Here is a 22081-nt window from a genome sequence, read left to right on the forward strand (position 1 = left end):
TTGAACTTGGCCAAGGTTTAACTGTTGGTTTTATTTCTTTAAGCTTATTTTCCCCAACATCGTGCCAGTCTTTTCCCCATCTATACCAGATTTCTGATTTTATATTTGAAATATAATCGTTGCCTGCAACTTCTCTCACTAACTGCCCTGAAATGGCTGCCCTATCCGCAATCTCATTTCCAGCAATGCCGCTGTGACCAGGAACCCACAACGTTAATTTTTGTTATATTTAATATTCATCTTTTTCCAGTTTAAATTTGACTTTTCCATTTTAATTTCCACTTTTCCATTTTTTATAACAACTTTTATAGTTTAATTTAGATTTGGCTATTTTATATTCAACTTTTCGATTTTAATTTTCCATTTTGTATTGATTGTAACAATTAGGTTCAAGTTTAGTATCTTTAATAATCTATTTTTTCCTTTATTGTTTGTGTGACTTGGTTGATAATTACAGCAAGTTATTAAGTAGTATCAGCTGATGTGAAATAAATCTGAATACAATTTGTATTTAATAACTAAATAACCAAATAAATGGATTGAAAAAATTGTTTCTGTGTAGTTCCTGCAATATGTTATGATAAAATATTATTATCCGTTTATTTTAAATTGATAATATTTAACACAGTTAATATTTAAAGAGACATTTCAGTTAAACAATTTGCTTTTATAGAATTATTTTGTATATATGTTATGTACATAATTTGAAATAAGAGATGTTGTTCATGTTCGTCGTGACGTTAGCTACGTCACAACTAAGAACTAATTCGTCGTTGCTGTTCTCCGCCACCAAGCTAACCTTTGTTCATGAGTTCGGGTTTCGGTGAACGTCAGGTCGTTCGTCAAGTGTGAATAGTTTACGCCACGAAAAAAATGGCGATTTGACCGTGGTCCGTTTAGTGAAAAAAGCTCTATGAAATAAACGTTCGAATTGTCGATTGTAACTGGATTCTGAATTAAACGACAAGCGCCATGGTGCAAAGCCCTTAAAATAAATCAATAAATAACACATTCCTCTCACTCTAGGAGCTCAATAACACTTCTTTTTATACCATAATCGTTCAGGTTTAAGTAGGTAACGGCAATTGAATTTTACTAGCCTTGTTATGCTTTAATAACTTGTAGAATGTTTTAGGGGTGTAGTGAAAGGGGTCCTTTTAGATTTGATTTTATTTCGATTAAAAATAAACTCAGGGATTTTTAGGTTTAACGGTCTGAATTGTATCGTGTTTTACAGGATTAATCAAAATGATCACGATCACGCCGAACGCGCAGATGCCCAACATGAACCAGGGGATGAACCGCATGCCGAATGCCGGTGCAAACCAGAACCAGCGTTTCACACACCCTGGTCGGCAGAACTTCTTCCAGCCGTTCAGGGCGTACAGGCAAGGGGGGAACGGGCCCGTTGTCTTCGACCCCGAGTTCGACGGTAAAAGACTAAGGAAATCGGCTATGCGTAAAACAGTCGATTATAACGCTGCGATAATAAAAATGCTCGAAGTAAGCTTTCGACTCGGTCGTTCTTGTTCTCTCTGATTAATTATGTCATCAATTGTTTCAAGGCGAGGGTCTGGCAGAGGGATTACAGAGACAGACGGAGCCTCCAGCCGGACGCGATGTACATACCCGAGCTGATGCCACCGTCTTCGTATGAAGATAATCCGATTAACGCTGTCACGACAAGGTTCGTCAAAACGGCCACAAACAAGATGAGGTGCCCAATCTTCTGTATGGCGTGGACACCAGAAGGCAGGAGGCTCGTTACGGGTGCTTCATCTGGTGAATTCACCCTTTGGAACGGTTTGACATTCAACTTTGAGACGATACTTCAGGTCTGGCATCTGGAACGCTTTATTTTCCTTGAAAAAATATTTTCTTTTTTTAATGTCACATTTATTGGTTTTAATTTTACAATTTCTCTTTTAGAGCTATTTATAAGACGAGATTGTAAAGAAATTCCTTTTTTTGTTTTTAAATTTTTCATGTTGTATGTATACTCTGTGTCTTAATTGAATTTTTTCAGGTTGTTATTGTTGATTAATTTCTATTAATAACAAATGTAATATTTCCTTTATCCTTCTAGGTGCTACTCTCTATTTGCACACATATGTGTATTGAAATAATTGTTCCCTTTTTGATTGTCAGAATGACAATCTGACCTTTTAACAAATAGCTTAAGCCTAGTACGTACTGGGATCCTTTTAATCGGTTCATGTTGCGGGACAGTCGGGGCTGCGTAGATTCATTGTTCTGATGCAGCCCCGACTCTGCTCCGCGACAAAGAACCGTGTCCAGATCAAGATTCAGTTCACATTCATCAGTGCTTGCAAAAGTGATGGAGGAACTAGCTCTCTCGGGAATTTCCCTTGCTATTTTTTGCATTGCTCATAGTGCATCTAATTAGAAGTGCATTAAAAAAAGCTCAAAGAGATGGTGGGTTCGACAAATATTTCACGACGGGAAAAATCTTTTGGACACGTTGAGATTAAATGATGGCGCAGAGTACAGAATTTTTTTGAGGATGTCCTAGGCCGATTTCGAAACCATTTTAATGAAAGTTGGCAGTCAAATTTCCAAGAAAGATACCAACTTTCGGGAATCTATCTCTCCGGCCAACAGATTAGCTGCCACATGCCATGAATGTATACATCCCACAAACACCAATGGGAATGCATGTTTTCAATAAACTGTAAAGTCAACTCGGTACTCCACAACATACCTTTATACAAGACACTATCAAAATCTTCAAGAAAACACTACAACGTCAACTTAACAAATGAAGCAAGATTTACGTCCGCACTGGCAAATGTTTTGCAACAGTCAAAGAATCCCACATTGGATGGGATTCAAAAGAGTCCGAAAATGCTAGCCCGCAACACACCAGATTCATTGCAGCAATGAGTCGGGGCAACCTTGACTCAGTTTAGATGCAGCCGAGACTCTCCGGAGATTCAAAGAATCCTAGTGCGTGCTTACCTTTAGGGTTGCGTGTGGCTGCTATGGTTTAGGCGACACAGTGCTCATCACTGTAAGGTAAAGGTCCTGGGTTCAAATCCAGCAGCCCTGAATTCAAACATGACATTTACAAATGGGGTTTTTTTCTTTCCTTCCAAAAACACCAAGACCAAACAAAAACAAGTATCTTCTCAATATAATTCACACATTTTGAAATGGTCCAAGAACATTCCAGTAGTATCATTTGGGAATCATACCTGGGACAACAAATTGAATAAATTGATGTTCTATTAGTCTGACCATGCAATTGCATCATATCAAGGCACGAAAAATTCATTTTAATGTGTGTCTTATTGTAATAATATGGGGACTGCATTGCTAAGCGGTTAGTACATCAGACTCTCAGCCCATAGGTCCCCGTAGTCGTGAATTCGGTTACTCTGTTACCCCTGCAATTTCTGACTGACCCCCTACTCTTCCCTCCAAATTCTGTTGCATTGTTTATTGATCAACATGCATTAAGTGAAAAATGTGAATGAAAAAATCTGGTCATCTGAGAATCTTGCAAGCCTAGAGCACAACGGATTGTTAGCTTTCTGAGAAGTAAAAAAAAAAAAAAAAAAAAAAAAAATTAGCCAGATTGATGATCCATACTTGTACAACTCATAGGACCTGCTTCTTGGCCTAAACTCGCGCAAGTGTCCCATTTGCAAAGAAAGGTTGCTCAGATGTCACATTTGATCCAAGAGTGAGCCTTGGCCCTTTATACGAAGCGAGTAGGTATGAGCTCTGACATGAAGAAGATACTCGGGCATGTGAGTCAATTTTTGGGTCCCCCCCGTTTTATTTCTTAAGGAAAATTGGTGTTTTTCCACACATAAATGTATATCTATAATTTGAACGTGGAATTTTTAAATTAAATTATTGTGTATGTGGGTGAGAGTGTTGTGTGAACGGGTGAATATTGAGTACCCCATCTGCCCTCAAAGTGTGGAGAGCTGAAATGACTTCACTGTTGGTAGTCGTGGCTAAAAAATAAACATTTACTTTAAATTAATTAAGATTTTAAGTTGAGATAAAAAAGTCAGTGTCACTAGCGGGAGTCGAACCCATGACCTTCGGCTTGATACGCTGCTACTCTACCACTTGAGCTATCGTGACTTAGATTCCCTCGGAGCTTAAGTGATAGAGTAGCGGCGTATCAAGCCGAAGGTCGTGGGTTCGAATCCCGCTCGTGACACTGACTTTTTTATCTCAACTTAAAACCTTAATTAATTGAATGTTATTAATTGGTCAAGCAGACCACGAAAAATAGTGAATTTACTTTAAATATTAATCAATTTTATGTTTTAAAGGTCAATTGGCCAAGTTACTTCTTTCAATCAATTATTCTTTTTATGTAAGGTTTTGAAAATGGCAAAAAGAGGGAAAATTCGAATGGTTGTAAGTTGAGATGGAGAATTGGTGTCCGAGTGGATCGAAGACACGATAGCTCAAGTGGTAGAGCAGCGGCGTATCTAGCCGAAGGTCGTGGGTTTGAATCAAGCTCATGACACTGACGTCTTTATCTTAAAAAAAACCTTACATAAAAAGAATAATTAATTGAAAAAACTTACTTTAAAGCAAGCCCATGTTGCCAATGCCTTTGATGAGCACAGTTAAATTGCTTTTTTAGAACGTTCTGCATAGAAAAAAAAATAAATTGTACTACATATTTTTTCTGGCTCTTGATATTAATTACAAATAAATTACACATATTACTCGTTATGTCTTTCTATTTCTAATTACTGCTTAATCCAATTTTTCTCTCACCATGTAGGGTTGCAATTATATTTCCTCAGTGTAGGGTTATAATTATCGAACTTATACAACATATAAATTTATTTATTTTTTGTTCATTATTGTTGTCCATTTTTCTTTTGGCAGATGAACATTTCTTTTTTGGAGGTCTTATTATGGCAATGGATCATCAAAATGTCATTAATTGTAAATTTTATTTAAAACAAAATTTTCACATATTAAGCCTTAAAAAAAACTAATTTTCAATATAAATTTATTCCCATTGTACAGCCCTCAGTTAACCCTTTCCGCTGCTACCTTGGGTTGTACATCAACAAATACTAACTTGGAATCCATGTACAAGCCTAACATAAGCAGGAACTCAATCCTTTTTAAAAAGATAGTTCCTATTCCCAGTAAGTTGTTTTGCTACGTTCCAGATTTCAAGCCGTTAGCTCATCATCAGATAAGCTGTGAGTAGGTACTGTCTTTTTAAAAAGGATTGAACACCACACTCACTCCACCATTCATCATTTCTAAGCAGGAACTGTCTACACTAGAACTGATGCTTCATAACAAATGAGGTACAATATAAATAATAAAATAATAAAGCCCATTTGGACATCACGTATTAAACTGTGCAGTTTAATCAAACATTCCAACTACCATTGCATATAAATTTCCCATTATAAAATCCTCCAAAAAATAGTAAACGCTCCCTTCTAGGCATCGAATTATACAATCCATAATGACCTTAACATTACTTTTAAGAAAGATGCCATTTGACCCATATGAAAGAAGCCCGGTACACAAAATTCCACAAATCCCTTTCATTACACTCCATCACTTAGTTCTGGCCTTAGCTTCTCACTAATCCTCCCAGGAGATTAAAGCGGCAATGGCCTGGCGACCTGTTAGGCAGTGAGACCATCCCTTTGCTTAGAAGGGTCATCACTGGTTGATTCTTTGCATTCTAGTGGTAGTTTGTTTATTTTATTTTTGTATTATTTTTTTAATTACCAGATTTTGTTTTAATTTCTTTCTACATTTGTACACAAACAATTTTAATTGTGGAATATTTAAATAAATACTGTTCTTAAAAAAAGTCCCTAATCAGCATCATGTGGGAGATCGGTTACAGACTGAAGAGGGGAGGAGGAAGTAAGATGAAAAGCAAGAAGCTGGTCAGAGCTTCAGAAGTGCTACAATTTTAATAAATTTATAGGTCGTATGAATTCAGTAATTACAACTACACTGATTGTATTTGTGTAAATGCTAATTGAAAAATATAGAATTAGACATTCTATATATTTTTGAATAGTTGTCTATGTTCTATATACAATTTTTTGGATTTGTGAGTAGCAGTCAAGAATGAGGTAGTTTAGAAAAACACTTTTTTTCTTTCTTTTTTTGCCGACGTTTCAACCTTTATTCGGGTCATCTTCAAGGCATAAAGTGTGGTGCTATTCTTGTGGTGTGAATTGGTTGTGAGTACAATTGTGTTTTGTAATTCATCCAGGCCTGAACACATTCACAAAAAAGAGTTCCATTGTTATACAGTTGTCTTGTTAAATCAAAATTTGCTAATTGGAATATCTCGATAATACATAATCCTCAACAGGTCACTTCGGCCAATCAAAAAAATTCTGTGCGTTTTGATACACTCGTTAATATGAAATATTTTTCATAACAAGGGGGGGAATGCATGCTATTAATCAAAATGGAGGCTCTCTATCTTTATAATTTGCACTTTTTCTTTGTTATATTCCTATAAATTTACATGTATTGTTTACTTACAGCCTAAAGTATCTTAAAATTTTGTCTCATTTTTTTATGGTTTGCAGTCAGTGTTTTGTCAATATATTCTCAGCACTGGTCTGTTCGGAAAATCATTTAAAGAAAGACGCCAGGCCACATTAAAACAAAAACCACTTTACCATTTTTTTAATAATCATAACAATGTTCAATTTTACAGTTGATCTATTTTTGCTTTTTTGTTATTGTTACTGTTTTATATATGTACAATTTAAGTACTCACTTGGAAAAATGCACATCAACCCTTAACAATTTTTTTTTTCTTCCCTCTTGATAATTCGAATTATTTTTGTGGTCCCTTGTAATTCCGGCTTGTCACGACTGACTACTGAAGATGGCAAATTAATGCCAAACTGAGAATAGTCAATACAGGACGAAAATGAATGATCAGGCTGTACTTTAGTAGTAGTTATTCTTTTTTGAAATAATGCAAATAATTGTGTTGCAGTTAGTAATTTTCAAACGATTCTATAAATGAATAGTCCATTGTTAAGTGATAAATTGTTTCTTATTGTAAAAAATTCGTTGTTTTTTATGGTGGTTCATTAGCAGATTTACAAATTTGGGAAGGAAAATACTACTTGTCTTTTGAAGTTACTTGTTACTGTCAAGCTAATTGTTTTTACAAATTGTTACAAGCTCGTCTTTGATTAAAAACAAAGAATTTTAATTACAATTTTTAATTCTATTCTTGAATTATTATTATATATAATAAAAAGAATAATTAATTAAAATAATCAATATGACCAATTATGACCGCTAAACATATATATGTTATATAAAATGTTTTTTTTTTTTTTTCCAAGAATACTCTAGATCACGGTATGGTTTTGATGAAAAAGCAAATTCAATTGTTACTGCCAAGCTTTCAACCTATTTTGTAGATATATTTATGATTGTTTTGCCCTGATGATGACCTTAAAATAGGTCGAAAGCTTTGGCAGTAACAATTTTATTTGCTTTTTCAAGTCAATACCACAATCGAAAATTATTCATGAGTAGAAAAGTGGTCGATACATTTAACAAATAATGTCTTTTGTTTGATTGTTTTGTTTTAGGCTCATGACACGCCGGTAAGGACGATGGTATGGTCTCACAATGAAATGTGGATGGTGACCGCTGACCATACTGGCTTTGTAAAATACTGGCAGTCGAATATGAACAATGTGAAAATGTTTATGGCCCACCAGGAAGCGATACGAGGCATCAGGTACACTTCGTCTTATATCACAAAACTTCCCTCAAGTCACTATCTAAGCCCATGCAAAATAGTTATTATAGTGAGAAAAATGCGACGAAATTACAAAATCAAAATGCTTATAATAGCCGCGATGATATTTTTTTTATTTAAAAAAAAAGAAGGTATTTTTGTATTGGAATAAAGAGAACCTTGCTTCCTTCCTATTCCATTAACAAAATAATTGTATATCATGATAAATAAAGGACTCCCCTGACTCCTATACGATTAATTTCGCTGGAATCTAGGAATGTAATAAAAGCTGTGATAAAACTGTGATTGGAGAAATGTGTTCATTACTTTTTATAAGAGATAATGTGGATTTTTTTTCTTTAAATAATAAAAAGAGTGGAGAGAATTGGTTGTTGTGACTGTTCCAGATGGATTTTGTACTTTCTAAGGGCAATAAATTTTGCTTTTGAAGTACACAAATAATTATTGAAACCTGTGTTATTTTGACAGTGTGTGAATTGGATGAAAATACAGTTGATGTAATGTGGGATGACCCGTGGTTACACTTTACATCTACTTTAATCTTAAAACCCTGGTCGCTTATAAGATAATTGATACGGCTCAAAGGATAGGAAACAAAAAATGACTTTTGGGTTTTGAAAATCAATCGACTCTATTGTTAAACAAATTACATTTACCAAATTGATTGCAACATTAAATCGACAAAAGTTTGATGTGTTTTCAAAAAGCTCTGGGTTTAATCAAAGTTAAAGATTTGGATTCCTGAAATAAATTTCAAGTTAGTCTTGAAATTATAGTACAAAATTTTTATTTTAGCATTGAAAACTTGTTAATACTTCAACATTAATCAGAAATGTTACATTTTGGTTTTTTGATATGGTCATCTATGAAAATATTTTTCAAACAATTATAAATAAAATAATTCTTCAAACTTAGTAGAAATGCATTTTCCGTATAAAAATAAAATAACCAGAACTTACATGGGAAGGCTATGAAAGTGAGATCAATGATTTTTAATGAAACTTTTTTCGTCATATTGTCAAAAAATATTGGAAAATTGTTGGAACGTACTTACAAATGATAGGTCCTAGGAATCAGAAAATTATTTATTTATATTTTTTAAAGTAATTGGAATAATTTTTTAAAATATGATATTCTGCCTTTCTTGTGTATGTATTTCTAAGTATATCTTTAGATCTTTTAAATGTATGAACATAAGAAAATAATAAGCAGAAACATATTAAATGATATTACAATAATAAAATGTTATAAAAACCAAAACCATAAAAAACCACCTTTTGTAAAGTCAGCCAAAAACACATTTTTGTTTGGGAGAAACAAAATTTGATTTATTTTAAACGCCCTTTAAAACCTTAAATATAAATTTTCATCGCAAAAAGTATATATTTTTTGGCCGATGTCTAGTGCTCTACTTCATAACATCTCTGGGGCTTAATTCAATTATTACAACCATTAGAACGCTTAAATTTTAGCTTGGAAAAAATTTACACCTATTTTGTAATTATTTAAATGAAACAATTTAAGGTCGAGCAACTTGAGCTATCTATTGAATTACAATGCATAATTATTTTGTGACCAAGCGATGTAGCAAAGTAGGTAGTGCATATTTTTTAGTGAGAAATAAAGTTTGGTAGTTGATTTTTGTGCACTTCAAAAACTCGGTTTTGGGAAATCAAAATTTTTTACCTTTCAGATATCTTCAATTCCCCCTTCCCCCCCAAAACTATAAAACTGGTTTGACTCCAACGATACACAGGAAACTTTACAGGAGTTTAGGAGCTTATAAACTCTACACATAATGGCACAAGCCTGGCCTCGATAAATAAAAAAAGGGAGTTTTATATTCAAAGGCAGTTGATATAGGCCCAATAAGAGAGATGTAGCTTTCTAGTGGTTGTAATATTTTCAACTTTGGATACAATCCAGAGGAGTTATGAATTTTTAAGTGGAACACATGGTGTCTGGTTGGGAAAAAAAAAAAAAAAAAAAAGACCTAATCCAGTTCAGAAATGTCTATTTTTAATTATCTATAAAAATTCGTATTTAAGGACTTTAAATGGTGATTAATCTGAAGCAAATTTTTAAAAATCTAAAACAATTTTTTGGGCCTACTTTCATGAAAACCTGTATTCTTTTTTTATAACTTTTTATATTTCTATTCTCATTTAATATATTCTACATATTATTTTCATATACTAGGTAGAAAAAAAATTGACAGATATAACAACTTGAAATATGTGCACAACAAAGATAGAAAACCATTTTTTTAAATTTATGTCAATTACAGTAAAAAATCAATTGTACTTTACAAAAAGAAAAAGTTTTTTCAAAACTTGTCTCATTTATTGAACAACTTTATTACAATTATGAGCATATAGTGTACGATGTGTAGTACATTTGTACATAATACATGCAACCCGTGCGGGTATCTACCCATTTCACCATCAACTACTAAAACTAGTTTTCTACAGTTGGTTATACACAAATTATCGTTTGATTTGGATTCATACTAGTGATTATTTTACATTTAATTAAGGTTTTTAGTTGAGATAAAAAAGTCAATGGCACGAGCGGGATTCGAACCCATGACCTTCGGCTTGATATACCGCTGCTCTACCACTTGAGCTATTGTGACCTCGATCACTAACTTCCCATCTCAACCCCACCTTTTGAATTTTCCCTCCTTTTTGCCAAGCGGACCACGAAATTAGTGAATGTAGTGATTATTTTTGAAAAAAAAAAAAAAAAAAAAAGAGTATAAAATATATATCTTATCCTATCTTGAGCTGATCATAGTTGTGCAATGATGTTAATTTGGCTTAACATCCGACTTCCTGTTTGGGGTCGTGGGCAAGGGGTGCGGATTTCAATAATTTTTTCATTTGATGGTCAAGCCGTGTGCTATGTTGGAATTCGAACCCAGAACCCCAGAACCGTCCATATGGCAAATAAGTCGATCGCCTTCACCACTCGGCCACCATGGTCCTCCGATGGTAACAATTAACGGATCGTACAAAAGGAAAAAGAGAGAGAAAAGGAATTAACACGACACAAATATCTAGTTCAATTTTCAATTGATTTTTCGTGAGCTTTAGTATGCCTCTTGTATAAATGTGATATACATGGAATAAATACTATCCAACATATTCAAAAGTAAATAGAACTATTCTTCATGAACACTCTGGATCAAGGTATGGTCTTGAAGAACAAACACCATACATTGAAGTGTTCATGAGTGAAAAAGTGGTTGATATTTCTAATACTGACAACAGAACTATTCTTGAAAGAACAACATTTTAATTATATTTGATTAAAAATAATAGTTTATTTGAAACAAGAATCGCCTTGTTTTTTTAGGCTATTACTGTTTTTTCTATTCAAAAAATCAGGTATAAGGCCAGTTTGAAAGAAAAACAGTCGTTTTTTTTCAAGCAGTATTTTCATTATTTATTCCCTTTATCAGTATTTTGAATCTATCATTAATAATTCACAAATACTAGCGATGGTTTAGAGTGGGATCTTTTAGCCAGAAAAGAACTAGATGTTTTGTCTCCTTTTTATTCTTTGCAAGCACTTTTGGAACGTTTTTTTTCTTTTATCGGAGTGTCTGGAATAAGATGTAGACAAAACATGTTAAAACAAGATTTAAAAATTAATTCCTTTAAAAAAATACATACATAGTTCTTTTCTAGCTTACACCAAATAACAAATAAAATTAGCCTGGTAGTAAAATATTAATAACAGTGTCTAAGTCCTGTTGAAGAGGATATTTATTTTGAAAGCTTGATGAAGGAACTTAATAAAAATGTTTTGATGGATTGAATGTATCAATTCAACGGTCAAAAATGACAATATAAGAAGGAACTTGTTTTTATTTTTCAAATGGGCCTTTCCTGATTTTTCAGTACAAGATTACAATATTAAAGGCTGATATAAATCATACTGAGATCATTAATTATTAATATTTAAATGCATTATATCTCCTTAAATACTGTCTCTTATCAAATAATGCTAATATTTACCAGACTGTTTTCAAAAAAGATATATTTACATTATAAATACAAAAGGAAATTTGCTTTAGAAATAACATATACTTAAATAGTTAATGTTTAGTAAGAGCGATAAACAAGAACTTGGAAAATCTTTAATTTTACACATTTTAGAACAGAAATCTAATTTTAATTTACTTAAACTGCTCTGCTTTGTTTAGTTGCTATTTAAAGTTTAATACACTTGTTATACAAGAGTACTTTCAAGAAAATCTAAAAAAAACTGTGTACAAGGATAAAAATGTAACATATAGAAGGTAGATATAATAAAGTAACAGTTCCTCGCAAATGTCATGCACTGTGTCTATTTGTTCTATAATCTTTTTAATATTATTTAAAGTATTCTTAAAGGACTTAAATCAGTACAGATTATTTCAAAGGCTTAAACAATCCATTATTTTTTTAAAAAGTTTTTCTTGTTGATTATCTGTACATTTTAGTTTTCCTTGTAGAAAATGAAACTGATGGGAGTCATGTAACAATAATCATCAATTAATATTTGTTAATTGGCAGTAACTATGCTAAAGCCAACATGAAGGACACCGACAAATGATTATCAATGTTTTACAAACATTTAAACTTATTATTTGTTAATCTTATGATTAATATTTAATTAATTCTAATTTTTATGCAAATATGGTTGAGAAGAAAAATGAATATCATGAGCCGGTTGAAAGATGTCACGTTAGCTTGAGTGGTTAGAGCACCAGCGTATTGAGCCGAAAGTCGTGGGTTCGAGTCCTACTCATGTCACTAAATTTTTCTTCTCAACCATCTTTGCGTAAAAATTTAAAATAATAATAATAAACAGATAGCCAATTAAATAATTTAATTAATTGTTTATATTTTAGGGTAAAAAAATTAAACTAGAACTTATTAAATAACATAGCTTTTTTCCTAAAATCCTGTAGTTAAAACTATTTTGATAATGGGAGTAAAAGGGATGAGAGTGCTCGAGGAATATTGTGTTGAAAAAAGTAGTCGTTCATAAACAAATTAGAGAAAAATGAGAAAATGTTTTATTGAAATATTTATGCTCATTAAAAAAAGCATACTTTTTATTTCAGCTTCAGCCCAACAGATAGTAAGTTTGCCTCCTGCTCTGATGACGGGACAATAAAAGTTTGGGATTTCTATAGATGCCAGGAGGAAAGAACTTTAAGAGGTGTCTATTCGAAGTAACAAGGTGTATTTCAATTCTTCTATTTTGCGTTTTTATTGTAAACAGGTCATGGAGCTGATGTCAAATGTGTCCATTGGCATCCACAGAAAGGACTGATTATATCGGGAAGTAAGGACAACCAGCAGCCGGTTAAGTTGTGGGATCCGAAAACAGGAACTTCTTTAGCGACAATGTCTGTTCTACCTTATTTTTTCTTTATAAGGATTGATTTTTTTAACCAAAAGGATTTTTATTTTTAGACATGCTCATAAGAGTACAGTGATGGATGTCAAATGGAATAACAACGGGAACTGGTTTGTCACTGCCAGCAGGGATCACCTTCTCAAACTGTTCGATATTAGAAATTTAAACACAGAGGTGCAGGTGTTCAGAGGTCACAAGAAGGAGTCGAGTAGTGTGGCATGGCATCCCACACATGAAGGTCTGTTCTGCAGTGGTGGTTCAGATGGAGCCATTCTGTTTTGGCACGTTGGGTAAGTCTACCTTGTTAAAACTAATTAAGTTTACATTATTCACGGTTTATTTTTAGCGCTGAAAAGGAAGTTGGTGCTATAGAACAAGCGCATGACAGTATTGTTTGGACTTTAGCATGGCATCCAATGGGCCATATCTTATGTAGCGGTAGCAATGACCACACTAGCAAATTCTGGACTAGGAACCGTCCTGGGGATTCCATGAGAGACAAGTACAACCTGAACACGCTTCCGGCATCTATGTCCGGACTTGAAGAGCAAGAAATCGGTGTGTTTGATAGTTATTTGATTTTGAAATATGTTCCATCCTATGTTTTTGTTAGAGGACGTCACTTCGGTGATCCCTGGCATGGGCCCCGAAGACAAGGTTGACCTTAACTTGAGTGCCTCGATTTTGCCGGGTCTGACACCAGGGTCGATCCCAGGCTTGGAAGACATTGATATCTCAACTGATGACAAAAACAAAGCCCAATCTAAAAAGGTAATGTGATTTATTTTCCAAAAACTTTACAAAGTACAATTTATATTTTTTTAATTCTTAAATTGTAACGATATATGTTAAGAGATTAATTTAATTATTAACAGAGATTATCAAAGACAAGGATAAAAATACACATTCATTTAGAAAGAAATTGCAATTTAATATAAAAATGTACATCATTTTGTAAGCCCACTATTAGAGGAATTTTGCCTAGTTTGCCTTCGTTCAGTTACTTACAGTAAAATATACAAACTGCTGTCTCTGCAGGCTCTAAAAGGCATATCTGCAAAATAAATATATATTTTTCTTTGCGTAATTAATATTTTAAGAAGGTTTTGGGGGCCACAGTAACCAAGTGATCAGTGTGATAGACTTTTGGGTCTGGACCCCAATTGTAAGTTCGATTCCCACCATTGCACCTGGGAACACAACCTCCCCCCCCAAAAAAAAATACATGTCACATATGATAGTCCTATTCCTTGGCTAATGAGCAAAATTCATAAGGCTATTTAAAAATAAAATAAATTAAAGAAATTTAAATAAAAAATAGCTGCTAATTATGGAAATAAAAAGGATATGAATACATTCCTGGAAGATAGCCATCTTTTCTGCTTGTCAGGCAGCTCTAAAGGTCCTAACCTCATACGAGGTGATGGCAAAGAGTGTTTGGAACTGCATAGAGGTCCTGTGATCCCAATGACCTGATGGTCCCTTTGCATATGGGGCATAGAGCCATTGAAAAGGCTGACATGTTGGCCAAAGAGGGAGTCAACATGGACTCTCTAGGTCCTGAACCCCAATGAGGTTTACATAATGATTCCAAAGCATGGAGGAATAAATAATACCCCAGGGATGAGGCATGCGAAGAGATTCATAGAAGGGAAGTACAAAACTCACAAGGGAAATACTGGAAGGCAACCGCAAACGAACCAGGATTCTGGTTGGACTCATGACAGGGCACTGTCACCTAAGAAGGCACATGCACTGGATAAGAGTACAGACAGAAGAAACACTGTGCAGATATTCCCAAGGATAAGAGGCACATTCTCTTTTTTGTAGCTGGAGAGGAAAAGCTGCAAGCAAGATCTTACACTAAGGAGCTGCTGGCAAGGTTAGCAACCTGATTAACAACCTGAATCTGGCCAGTGAGTTTTATATATATACATAAAAAAAAGAAAAAAAAAAGAGGAGCACATTAGATTACTCAGGACGAGGTGTACTTCTTTTATCCCTATCTTTATGTATAAAATTAATTTGGAAGATTGACACTACAAAGCATTCTTCCTCGCAAATTTTAGCTGTTTGATACTTCAACAACATTATCAAATTGACTGGCACTTTCTTGTGTGGCTGCCCCAGACAGATTTTTCTCTTATGAAATACTTCCAGAAAAAAAAAAGATTGATTTAAAGAAAATAAAATGTGGTTAATTTACTTTTAGGTACCCTATTCTAAACCTATACCCAAAAACTTTCAAGCGCATTGGAATGATACTGGAAAATTGGACGATTTGGGTAAGTTTTTCTTAAAATGTACTGTCATTATGATTTTAATTTCTGCAAAAAATTTCTTTTCCTTCAAAATGAATATTAGAGTAATACCATTCAATCTTTTGGAATATTTTAATGCATTTTGAGGGAAATTATTAATGATTTAATTAAAAATATGTATACAAATATTTTTTATATTTGAATTAAAATACACTATTTTATTTTTGAGTGTAGATTTATAAAAATGTATAATTTTAGTAAGGACTAGGAATGAAATTGTATATGCATATAAACTTTATTAATTGAAATCAAACCACAAAAAAATCAATATGTATTGGGATTAACAATAAAGAGTTGGTCTTTAGATGATGACAGTAAGGATGGAATTGACCCAATAGCCCTTCTCAATCAGCTCATCGAGCAACAGCCAGGTGTCAAACTAGTGAAAGATCTAGTTCCCGAAGCACTGTACATTTATGGAAAAGTGCTGACCGTCGAACGTAAGAGCCATAAAATCTGCATGATTTAGTGGTATTCCACAGCTTTGGCACTTTTAAAAGCTGTTACCCTACCCTGTTCTTCCTGTACCTGATATCAATGCATGTTTTCCTAACCACGCCTTTTACTGCTTGTTTGGATGATGGTGGCATGGAAATTGACAACATTGGCATACAAAAAAATTTTGATTTTTTCCTATTTTAGCTGGTTCCACATTGGCTAAAGCTATTTCTGAAGGAGGAGAAAAACTTATGAAGTATCTCAACTCCGGGGCAGTCAAAGAACTGCGTGATGTTATCCCTCATTACGATAATGATAACCAAGTCAATCTTGATGATAGCGATTCAGATCACAATGAACAGGTAATTTAATGTTAAAAGTGTGTATGTTTATCCAATGAGCTTTATAACGGTTAAAAATCAAGTTTGTCTGTAGATACTGCTTATTAATTTGTTGATTGTTTTAACTTTTATTACTCTTATATTACTGTAATAATTATTTTCTACATTTACTTAAAGGATGACTGTGTTATTATGGAATCATCAGATACCCAGACAACTCATTCTCAATCAGGTAGAATTTACATTATTAAATGTACTTTTATTAATATTTTCTTTCAATTTACTGAGGGAAAGAATGGTTGGTTTAAGAAAAAGAAATTTATAATGGTTATCAGACCTGAAAATATGATAAAAGGTGTCATTTTAAAAATTTCAGATCGCAAGGATGAAGATGTAGACAGGAGAGGCCACAAAGTGTCCAGATTTAGTGACTACATTCCGCCAAACACCAATATGCCACCAAACTTCCCGCCTCCAATGGGACAGGGTTTTGGTATGCAAGGAAACCAAAATTTCCAGGGGCCGGGTCAACCCCCGGATCATGGCAACTTCAACCAAGGCAACCAGATGAACTTCCAAGACGGCCCTTCGGCTTTCGGCAGTCCGATGCCGAACAATTTCCAACAGACCAACTTCATGGACGGCCCACCTCCGATGCCGCAGAATATGAGGCCGCCTCCGTTGTTCATGCCTAATTCGGACATGTTCAGACCAAACCAGCCAGGCCAGTTCAATCAGCAGGATCGAAGGAATTTTTACGATGACAAGGACGATCGGTCGAGGGAATGGGACGACGATGAAACTAGTCAGGATAACTACTATGACAGGGACGATAGGAATGATAGAAACGATCGTAATAATAGGAATGACAGAGGTGATAGAAATGACAGAGGAGACAGGGGCTACAGGGGTAATAATTATAGAAACAGAAGGGGATGGCATAATAATAGACAAAGACACCCGAGGGGTATCAGCCATTAATGCAAACCTTTCATTTTAGAAGGAGGTTCTTTTATACTCAAATATTTTATACCATTTGTACCTCCTTCTAAGATTCTCAGTTGGAAAAAATACTTTTTATCTAAACAGAGAAAGTGCATCATAATATATTTTTGTTATTGCCTGATTTTATTTAACTATGAACTGAAGTTACATGTATGAAATTCGTCTTGTAAATAAAACTTGATTAGAGTACAATGAGCAGACGATTGCAATAAATTAAAAGAAAAAGTCTTCCCAATAGATCATTGCTCATTTATTCTTATTCGCCTCTTTTGTTCTCTTTAGTTTTACCACTCAAAAAGCTCGTTGGAAATAGTTTATAATTTCCCTTAAATTTAGTTGTACATTAAACTGATATTAAAAAATCAAAATTTCAAGTAATGTGAAGAAAATTAGTGATATTTATTTATACACAGTAAACTTTATTATGGATTTACATTTATTCTTTATTCTTTCTTTGGATAAATACCACCAAAATCATTCAGAATTGTGAACAGTGCTTTTCTCTGAATTGTACTAGTGTAAATATGTTCTCTTTTATTTGTATTGTACATAACTTTGAATAATTGGTATTAAAATGTAATGTTTAGTAATTTTGCTTAAATTGGTATTTTAAGAATTTAAAAGATGAGAAGATGATAAAGGATGAGATCCAATTTTGTTAAACCTGATTAATTTCCTAATGAAACATTTCCTATCTCCCATCTTTTTTTTCTTCTTCCCAGTGATATATAAAAGTTTACCTTTCAACTAATCCTGTGGGCTGAGTTGTTTGTGTATAAATGCACAGACTACATTCACAGGTAAAAATTTAAAAGATGTTTAAAAAATAAATATATATACTTCAACTATTTATCCCTATAAATATATAATAAAAACTTCCTTACTGAAGAATATATACTTATACGTAAACTTAAAAGCTTATAATATAATAATGTAAGCTTTCTTATTTTCTTATTTCTTATTCTGAATATGTATTAACTAGTGCCATCATGAATCTATTATTATTTTTTGTTTGTTTAATACTTCTGCTTTTTAAGACATCTAAAAAAAAGATTTATGTAAGCTCAAATCTACACATGTATGTACATACATACACACATGTACAGGGTTGAGCCTATCAGCTCTTGGAGTCCACCGGCAATTCTAGCTTTCATAATTTAAATTACTGGCAGGCTGTGAGAATCACCCATTCCGGAGCACTTTGGGGTCAGACATTGGTCTTATATGTAGAAATGGTGAATGATGGAGTGAGTGCGGTGTTCAATCCTTTTTTTAAAAAGATAGTTCCTCCTCGCAGTAAGTTGTTTTCCAACTTTAAGTATTTCGAGCCCCTTAGCTCATCGTCAGGTTGTAGAAATCCTTCAACCTGATGATGAGCTAAGTGGCTTGAAATCCGGAAAGTTCGAAAACAACTTACTGTGAGGAGGAACTATCTTTTTAAAAAAAGTATTGGTCTTATCTGTCCAGCTACTCGAGTTGGGCTCTGGGGGCTTCAAACAGCTAGGTCATTTCTGCCCTCAACTTAATCCACAATTCGCTCACTCTTAAATACATTTTTGCTTATTTATATACCGCACTCAGCATGGTGGAGTACTTGATAGACCTACTTAGCTCTTTACATATTATATTCATATAATATAAACTTACACCAGTTTGGTATGAGTTCACAAACTCCCATCATCAACTTATTCCATAACTAAAATAATTGAGTCTATGTGAGATTCAATATTCTGTCATTGGCACTCTCACACTAACATTCACGCTAATAAATACATTCACTCAACACATGCTAGGTCAGTAATATATATAATAAAACAAAATAAAAAATTGGGGACGGGACCCAGATACTTGCTGCCATGCTCATGCACAACTGCATTACCTCAGGCTCTCTATAAGGAGCCAAAGAATCGCACCCTTCAATTAAGTGGGACAAATTATTATATGGCTTTTTATTTTTATTCTCGATTTATTACAGTGGATTTAATTTTACACTTTTGTTTCAAATACTTGCAGAAAGTTAAAAAAAAAAGAAAAAAGTAATACATAGAATTCAATATTAACAAGCATTGTTTAGTGGTAGCCCATTAAATTATTCTAGATAAATCTCAACATTTTCATTTGCATGGTAGCATTAAAAAACGACAAAAAAAAAAACCCAAAAAAAACATGGTATAATGCATTGAAAAACAACGTGCATTATTTTAATACCTACTAAATAAATCTACCATGAATTAATTAGATTCCATTATTACGCATAACTTCCAAGCGTTGCGGTTTGCCTTAGATCAAGAAATCAGGCGCTTTTGTGTTGTCTGGCCCTTTCAGTTGGCATTTGATTTTTTAACAACAGATCTGTTAACGTCTTAAACATTTAAATATATATAATAAATACATTTAAAAAATGTCAAATTAGAAAATATCAAATGTAATAATTAACGAATAAATTATTTAATATTAAATTTAACTTTCAATAATAGGCCTCAGATTTAATAGAAGCTATTTCTCTGTCCACTGCATCTATTTTTGTAAAGAAATATTTTTTTAATAGTTTTATAGAATCAATTAGGGCGAATGTCTCAGTGGTCGAATAAAGGGTATACCGTCGTAAAAGAGTTTTCATGATTTTGTTTTTTTCAATTGTTGTGTGGAAAGGAACAACTTTATAATCGAGGTTGTTGGTTTTTTTAACTAAAATTATTTTTTATGCTCTATATTTCAATTGCTTATTTATTTCGGGCAACGTCCCTGGTCCCTCTTCAAATTATTTGAACTGAATAAAACTATATTTTTCCTATAGAATGCACAAGCGATTGAAATATATGGAATAAAATATAATTGGTGTTAAGAGGCCCATGGGTTGTGCAATTTAATTGATCGTGTGTAGACGATATTGAAAGTTTGTGCAATACATTGCATGATTGACGAAAAGTGGAAAATATATTGTACAACCTGGAAAATATTGCACCGTCTGTTGGCATTATTGCGCAATATCAGTCAGTTTGTGAAGTATCAACAAGTGGAAAATATTGCACAAACTTCAATATCGCCTTCAAACTATTCAAGTTCATTGCACAAACAAAATTTTGTACAATATTATTGAACGTTAAGGGGCAATCGTTAAATTATTGTGCAATCTATATTGTACAATAATATTGTCCGTCTATGGGCCGCTTTATAGTTCAAAAAACCAACAATTGATTATCACCAAATTAAATTAATTAAGATAATTGGAACAGCTATTTTTTCACTGGTCTATTTACTTTTTACATCTTATATCGAAATATAATTAATAATTTATTAGTAACCGATCGATTAATTATTATCAAGGCAAGGATCAGTATCTCTGACTAGTTCTGGGTTTCGTGAAATGTGACAGTAAAAAGCGTTTGAACTATAAAAAAAGTGAAGACAAAGCAATCGAATAATGAAATTTCCGTGCTTATAAGGAAATAGAATTTAACGTTTCTGAACGTCGAGAATTGGCAGTTTTGGCGAATAAAGTCGAAAAAGGCCTGACAAACTTGTTATAACAATATCGTAATTTTTTCGTAGACAAAACATTGACCTGAAATTATACTGGGGTTTAATTAATAATTACAACTGGCTTGTAATTGTGGTGTTTTCTTTTGCTTCGTATTTCCCGATATAGATCACTTTTATTGTGTCTTTTATTAGGCCTATTTTGAGGGTATAACTGCAGAGATAATTCTCAGACAAGAGCGGTAAAATTAGGTCAAAGGTGACATACAGATGTAAACAATCAATAGCTTTAGTCCCAGAAGTTTGTAAAGATTAATTGGTTAAAATAATTATTTCATTAAAATAAAGATAAAAGGGAGTTTATTTGGAGATCGTGAGATGCGGTCTGGTGGGACGTAGGTTTAGAAAAACATTTTCTTTATCGTGCCAACGTTTCGATCTTTATTGAGATCATCTTCAGGGCCTGGGATTTATAAACAAAATTACAAAAATGTAAAGCAGACACTTTTCTGGATGAGGGTATAAGTGTAGTTTAATATAAACAAAATTGCCAAGATGCCATGCCTGAAGATGATCTCAATAAAGGTCGAAACGTTGGCACGATAAAGAAAATGTTTTTCTGAAACCTACGTCACACCAGACCGCATCTCACGATCTCCAAATAATCATTAACTAACGGTCACTAAACACCACACATTAAAGGAAGTATTGAGAGAAAATAATAATAGGTGGGAAAAATCCGTCCATGTTTGAAACTAAAGCACCTTTACTGCTAAAAGATGCTAAGAAGATACACAACAAGCCTACAAGCAATAGCAAACCCCTGTCATGGTACGAAGTTACGATGTTACAGTTACGGTGTGTGTTTAAACACGAAACAGAATTGCTTCGTCGTATGTTTGGTCCCACCTTTAAATTCTAATTCAAAATTTTTGTCTCTTTATTATAAATATTTTGCCTGACTGTATGACGGGAGATGATATGTCAATTAAATAAAAGATTATCGAATGGTCTATCCACGTTTTTTGGTGATCAGAAGAGTTTTGAAAGCAACTATGGTATCTGAGATGATTAGTTTGGATTAAACCGCTGTAAGTATTTTTGGGATATTGATATATTTTTATTGTTTGGTTTTTTGCAAATTTGACTTTTTAACACTCTTGAAAAGGATCTAGGCTGTTTAAGACTTAAGACTTAGGAGCAACTGTTCAAACCCTGCGATTATCGCATGTTTGTATGTACCTTTCACCGGTGCAAGAAAGGGGTATGTTTCAGGGGCGAAAAAAAGTTACGAGCAC

The 22081-nt window shown here is 33.4% G+C and overlaps 1 protein-coding gene across 2 annotated transcripts; it reads left to right on the forward strand.

Moving 5' to 3' along the window:
- The first annotated feature begins 788 nt into the window (after nt 1-788).
- Nucleotides 789-17904, forward strand: LOC106666976 (pre-mRNA 3' end processing protein WDR33). 2 transcript variants are annotated; one of them, XM_014394543.2, is made up of 14 exons: nt 789-1075; nt 1238-1503; nt 1566-1835; nt 7611-7762; nt 12900-12997; nt 13061-13187; nt 13255-13488; nt 13545-13756; nt 13812-13969; nt 15411-15483; nt 15825-15959; nt 16162-16319; nt 16476-16530; nt 16675-17904. In XM_014394543.2, the coding sequence occupies exons 2-14, from the start codon at nt 1249-1251 to the stop codon at nt 17277-17279; spliced, it is 2532 nt and encodes an 843-aa protein (XP_014250029.1). In that variant the 5' UTR covers nt 789-1075; nt 1238-1248; the 3' UTR covers nt 17280-17904. The 2 variants fall into 2 exon arrangements, with proteins under 2 accessions (XP_014250029.1, XP_014250030.1); XM_014394544.2 differs by having other exon boundaries at nt 789-1071.
- Nucleotides 17905-22081: the final 4177 nt, after the last annotated feature.

Source organism: Cimex lectularius, unplaced genomic scaffold (genome assembly GCF_000648675.2).
Source record: "Cimex lectularius strain Harlan isolate CLEC.00 unplaced genomic scaffold, Clec_2.1 scaffold226, whole genome shotgun sequence".
NCBI lineage: Eukaryota > Metazoa > Arthropoda > Insecta > Hemiptera > Cimicidae > Cimex > Cimex lectularius.

Excerpts from the sequence above, each read along its gene's own strand:
- LOC106666976 (XM_014394543.2), top strand. The coding sequence starts at position 1,249 with ATGATCACGATCACGCCGAACGCGCAGATGCCCAACATGAACCAGGGG. Across the intron at positions 1,836-7,610 it reads ACTTTGAGACGATACTTCAG|GCTCATGACACGCCGGTAAG; the intron begins GTCTGGCATCTG and ends GTTTTGTTTTAG. Across the intron at positions 16,531-16,674 it reads GACAACTCATTCTCAATCAG|ATCGCAAGGATGAAGATGTA; the intron begins GTAGAATTTACA and ends TAAAAATTTCAG.